This window comes from Hydractinia symbiolongicarpus, chromosome 14, assembly GCF_029227915.1.
Source record: "Hydractinia symbiolongicarpus strain clone_291-10 chromosome 14, HSymV2.1, whole genome shotgun sequence".
NCBI lineage: Eukaryota > Metazoa > Cnidaria > Hydrozoa > Anthoathecata > Hydractiniidae > Hydractinia > Hydractinia symbiolongicarpus.
This window is the reverse complement of record NC_079888.1, coordinates 5,612,512-5,618,194: the sequence shown is the minus strand read 5'-3', so window position 1 is coordinate 5,618,194 and position 5,683 is coordinate 5,612,512. Positions and strand designations below refer to the sequence as shown.

The following is a 5,683-nucleotide window of genomic DNA, read 5'->3' as shown; positions in this document are numbered from 1 at the left end:
GGTATTGAGGTGTATAGATTTCTTTATTACCCCGTCTATTCCGAAGCGGATTTGGGAAGCCAGGTTTGGGAAACTTACCCCATTTGGTCCTATGTTTTCCCTAATTATCTACCCAGTGAAAAATTACTGACGTCACCAGGTCGTTTCCAAGTTATCTAGCCTCAAAGTTATACCTGCTGGTAATTGCTTCATTAATCTAAAAAAGATATTGTTAAATAGTGTTAAACAATGTCAAATTAACCTTTTTGGCTACATCCCAGGAAAATACACCTTGCCTGTTACAGACACACACACAGTCTTATTATAGAGACTAGTCGATAAGGCCCGTGGAGAAATCCACTTAGGCTGGAGAACAGTGGAAAGGAGTACTGTCACTTAATTTTGATGGCGTCAGCAGGGACCTGTCAATACACTATTTTTATTGAAATTTGTGTCCCACAAAAACAAAAGTAGATATCAAGGTTTAAAAAATTTGCCTGGCGTCAACAAAGAGGTGCCATATCTCACAAAAAACCTTTTAACAACAATCGTATACCAAGTGCTTTCTTCATATACATCCTAAAACGCTGATCAAGAAAAGGTATAAGACCATTCTCTTTTTAATGTTGTTATATACATTTACTACCTACACTTCTACCAGTGATCAGAAAATGAATCGCCAAGAACTCTAACTGAAGCAAATATACTAGATACATATAGTACAGTAGATATTGATAAAACTTTAGCCATAAATAAGATCTCTAAAAAAAATTTATCCCATAACGATCAAACTTGGTGTCTTCGGCTCCTTTCTCGAAAGTGCAATAGCAGCCATATTACATTTCCTCCTCTGTAGCGATTTTTTACGCTTTTTCGAAATTAATACCCTTAATAGAAAAGGAAAGTACGTTCATGTAGCAACTATAAGCATTAAGTCATGAATTAACGCCATCGGGTCGTAGAGTTGATTTGTCCTCTCCGTCCGCATGCCAATTGCTCGTTTTAACCCCTGATTTTGCCAGCAGTGAAGGGGTTTCCACCGAAAAATATCTTTTTTTTAAAGCCCCGCTCTGCAGCTTCCAGGGAAGGCTATCGCAATATCTTCAAGGATCTTTTGTCCAGACCGCGCCGTTAGAAGTTCGAAATATAAAATGCCAAAATATGCCTTAGTTTATTTTGATACTGATGACACTATTCTTCCACTCGCCGTTGCAGCATTAAAAGATGCCTATATACGAATTGGTGGGCGATGTGTCGCCACCTTCAAGTGAAAGAGACTTACTGGAAAAATTTTAGATATAAATGGTATGAATTTTCCTTAAAACACGCTTTGTTTAAGACAATACTTAAATCTAATCAAGCCGGTCAATACTCCATTTTCTATTTCTATTCTCTTACGCACATTTTCCTAACAAGCAGACGTCTTATCACAACAGATCATTTTTGTAGATAATAAAGAAATTTTGGGTAAGTGTAGGTGCTTTGGGGAAAGTCATGAAGAAATAGAAGCCATACTATTCTTTTTTATTGCTGAAAAATTAGGTTAAATGAGAAGAAAGCAAATTACAAAGTGCATGCACAATGATAAACTTTACCAGTTAAGTCTTAAAATTTAAATACTAGAAGTTTTGCTCCTATAAAGAATATGCTCATTTAAAAGAACACAATTCTTCCTTTTTCCAAGGAGATAATTGGCACAAAATTTGAACAAACAAACAGGCAGAGAGAGTAGGACAGGACTTCTGTAAAGGGTACAAGAATTTCAACTCATAGTCCTGAACCAAGGTACCCAAAATGTCCAGCTGAGTCACATTAAAAGAGGTCTGCAAACAGTCTTCAGCAGCAACTAAACATTTCTTTCATCCATGAATTTTCATCTGTCCTACTCTCTACAATTGTGTAACTGGGGTAAGACGTAGAGTCGTCACTCTCCAAAGATAAGACTACAATCTACAAAAAAAATAAAATAAATAAGAATAGTCAACCCCCCTTGCTGACATAAACCGGAAGTTGTGGTGCTGCCTGCAATTTACCTAAGCTCTTCAAGGAAAATGATGTAAGGTTGTACACCATTGAGCAAGCATTGTTTGCAAGGGACCACGGCTCTGTCGTTGCAATGAAACCACTTACCATGCACTTCGTTATAAGCAACAGTAGTGTAATGGCCATTGTTCAAATTTCCAGAGTGGTTAATTGCAGCCCTTAACTTGTAGTGCTTGCGACAAGAGACTTCACTGTCTATAGTGATAGGTATAGAAACAGTGCCCGGGTAAGATGTGACAGAAGAACAAACCTTAGACACACCACCTTTGTTATTGGCAAAGCGCTTTAATTGCAGAACCAAAATTAAACTGCACTCTGCGACCTCTTTTTCAACTGTTGCAGTTTGGTAACTATTGCAGTAGTGACAAAAGTACGAGTTGACACCTGACAATTCTTCGCTCTCCAAAAAGTTATCTATTGGAAGATGGTACAGCCGATGTCGAGGGCAGTTGAAGAAATAGACTTACTTGCTCAGAGGTGCTTGCGTATTTTCACACGAGTGTTGAATTTTTTATTAACATCTCTGTCTTAAAAGTCTGGTTTTATCTGCATTGCGGTGTAGTTACTCCTGTACTCTTTCCTGTTTCTTACACAGATCCAGTTAACTGCCAGGAAAAACTGGTTGACACTGGGAAAGACTAGTGACTGTGGGAAACACCACTGACGGTGGGAAAGACCATAGATCGTGAACGCTTTTTGTTTTTGGTGACTGAAGAGTGTGTGTTCTTCGTTGGTTAAGATGGGTCTTTAATTGTAATCTCGAGACGATTGATAACTCCTTCCAAAGAATAGAGCGTGGCAGATTTTGAGGCGTAAAAGTTGAGTTGGGTGGTAAAGTGAATTACTTGTTTAAGTTCGAGACGATATGCAATTGTTTTCTGTGATGCCGCTGCTGGGTTTCAAGTCTACCTTTCTAAGGGGCGGTTTCTTCGTCAGCTCAAACATTACGATAGCATTTCACAAGTGGTCAGAAAGCTTTTCTGTTTCCAAGTTTGCCGCTTTTCATTCTTTGTCACAACCTTTCTAAGGCCTGGGTTCCGAGTCTACGATACGATTTGTAGTTGTGGACTCTTCTTTTTCTAACGCTTAACAAACTTGCAGGAGGCCGGGGATGCTTACTCATCGGACCGCACCAGATCCCAAGCGAGTGAAATTACCAATCCTCATGTTTTCACATTCATAGGTGTTTGTTTCAGTACAACCGCTATCCATTATCTTTTTGATCATCCCTGTAAATGTGAGAATACAGAAGTTTTCCATTGGCTTCTTATTCTTTGGAGAGACACCTCCATGCTTTCAGTAACATCTCTGTCTTAAAAGACTAATTTTATCTGCATTGCGGTGTAGTTACTCCTATTCTCTACTAAAGAAAGGAAAGGCTAAGGACAGCTCTGGTGTGAGATACTCAAGAATCTCTAGGGCATCTAGCTGAAAGAACGGATTAAAAGCATCGCCCCTTGCATTATAAACATGGCCCTTTTAATGCATTCAGAACTGAAGAAGGGTTCACTGGTACCTTGGAGGAGGATAATTTGCGTAGAATACTTACAAGACTTTTACCCATTGCCATATTGGAATCTATTGCAGAGATTGCTGTGGCGACTGCGGGTAACACATAAAAACATTGCAAGATGCAATTGATGTAACATGCGTTGCCCAAAATATGCAATCCGCTGTTGCTGCCTAGTGATTCTTGTCCAGGCAAAGTAGTGGAGCTCTTTGTTACGCCCTGGGGATTCGTGTCCTTAAAACTAGTGGTCGAAGTTGCTTGTGAGTTAAATGATTTCTTTAAAACAGTTGGTATCAATTGAGCGGTATGCTGTGGATTCCTACCAGGATTAATCCAAGACAAAGAACCTCGCGATAGCCAGATGTAAAACGACGATCGCATAGATGACTCAGTAGGAGATTTCAGAGTGGAACGCACAGACATGTTTGAAAAGCTGAGGCGAAGGAGGCAGATTCTAACTGTTTCGGAACAAAATCCCTTAGCTCCTACTTCAACAGCAAAAAATGCACAGACCAATTGTTTAATCTCATGACGGAACAAAGTGACAAGTATTTATCAAACTTGACTCCATGCCAAGTCTCTATGTTCTCTTTGCATGGGCAAGTTAATTCAAGGATAATTACAGTTTTGGTCAAGTTACTGCTATTCTCTCTCTCTCTCTCTAAAAGTATGTCCGGACGAAGTTGAGCTACAACAAGATAAGGCGGTACTATTAAGGTTGAATCTAAGTCTGACAATAATCTCCAATCAGAGGCCAGGTGATGGATTCTGTCAATGTTTAAACGCTTTTTGGTGGGAAGACGTTTACCAACTGGAAAAAACGATATTCGAGGATAAAAAAAGATATAGGATTTAAAATAAAGGTTATAGGATATACCTAACTGGTGGAAACCAAGTATTATCTTGAACTCGAGATGACTCTTTCCTGATTTTACTGCCTGATCTACCTTTCAGTGTCCAGCCTTTAAGTCGTGAGGAGAGTATGAGACTAGAGGGTCAGCCGAATCTCGCAGGAGAAGATGACCACTGATCTTAGGAGACTTTAGTACGGAGGACAGACTTTTTATAATTAGAGAGCACGGCGATGAAGTGGGATACAAACTTATGTTATAAATAGAGTGTTGGAGTCTCAGCCACTTTCTTATGAAGAAAGAAAACTTTTGTTCTAGTGAAACAATACAAGATATCGGAACTTCCTAAATTAAAAAAAGGCCATCGTATTTGGGAAATTAGGTGATGCAAAAACCACACTTTGTGATTGCCTCTATGGGAAGAATTATCTATGAGTTTGACTTGCTCTACAGCGTTAACAATAACCTGTTGGACAAGGGCTGAATCTGACAATGTTAAATTTATTATCCAGCCAAAAAACTTAATTGTGTTCGCGTGAATAGATGGGATTGGTTCTTGCAGGAGACAAAATGGAGACTGATGTAAAACTTTTCCATTAGCTATAACAATGCTTCGTGATTTTGAAGGTCTAAAGCCCATTCCAGCCCAATGAAGGGCTGTTACACAACGATCCAACAAGTTCTGAGTTCGAGGGACACTTGAAGACATTAAAAATATGTCATCCATAAAGGCCTTAACCGGAGGATGGTCTAAATCGTCAGGCAGAACACAACTTTTTCACTCTTCTTTGGCGCACACATATTTACATTTATAACTGCCAAAAATAGTATGATTGATAATGTACATCCAATAAAAATACCTCTAAAGTGTTGGTGCCAGCTGGATGAGGCTGTAAAAGTGAATGTCTTGCTCCAGAGGCTGCCATAGTAGGTCTTAAGCCTTATCCAAGACTCTGAAACACCATAGCAACGAAGGGCCATAAAAATGAGTTTATGCGGTAGAGTGGGATACGCATTCGCTACATCATGCCATATTGCAGATAGTGGATTTATGCAGATAGTGGACATATGCTCCCAGCAACCAGGGACTTTTTCCATACATCCTTTTTGAATGGCTTTGTTAATAAAGTGGTTTTTCTGAATGATGCGGTTTTCTAGGCGCTTTGACACAAGACTGAAAAAAATTTTCCTTCCACATTGAGGAGAGCTATTTGCCGAAAGTCGTTAATATATGATGGAGATGGAGGCTTGTTTTAGGGATATAAATTTCTTAAGCGACCCTCTACTGAACAGAATTAAA

At 39.2% G+C, this 5,683-nt stretch overlaps 1 protein-coding gene across 1 annotated transcript; it reads right to left on the bottom strand.

Moving 5' to 3' along the window:
- Positions 1 to 1,584: 1,584 nt before the first annotated feature.
- On the bottom strand, positions 1,585 to 3,955 carry LOC130625099 (putative ubiquitin carboxyl-terminal hydrolase 50). The gene is made up of 5 exons (XM_057440175.1): positions 3,539 to 3,955; positions 3,387 to 3,450; positions 3,156 to 3,251; positions 2,110 to 2,436; positions 1,585 to 1,613 (listed from the first exon to the last, which is right to left on the bottom strand). The coding sequence occupies exons 1-5, from the start codon at positions 3,953 to 3,955 to the stop codon at positions 1,585 to 1,587; spliced, it is 933 nt and encodes a 310-aa protein (XP_057296158.1).
- Between the last annotated feature and the right edge of the window lie 1,728 nt (positions 3,956 to 5,683).

Coding starts and splice junctions, on each gene's coding strand:
- LOC130625099 (XM_057440175.1), bottom strand. CDS start 3,955: ATGTCTGTGCGTTCCACTCTGAAATCTCCTACTGAGTCATCTATGCGA. Junction 3,451..3,538: donor GCAAATTATCCTCCTCCAAG/GTACCAGTGAAC, acceptor CCGTTCTTTCAG/CTAGATGCCCTAGAGATTCT. Junction 3,252..3,386: donor CTTAGCCTTTCCTTTCTTTA/GTAGAGAATAGG, acceptor TCACATTTACAG/GGATGATCAAAAAGATAATG.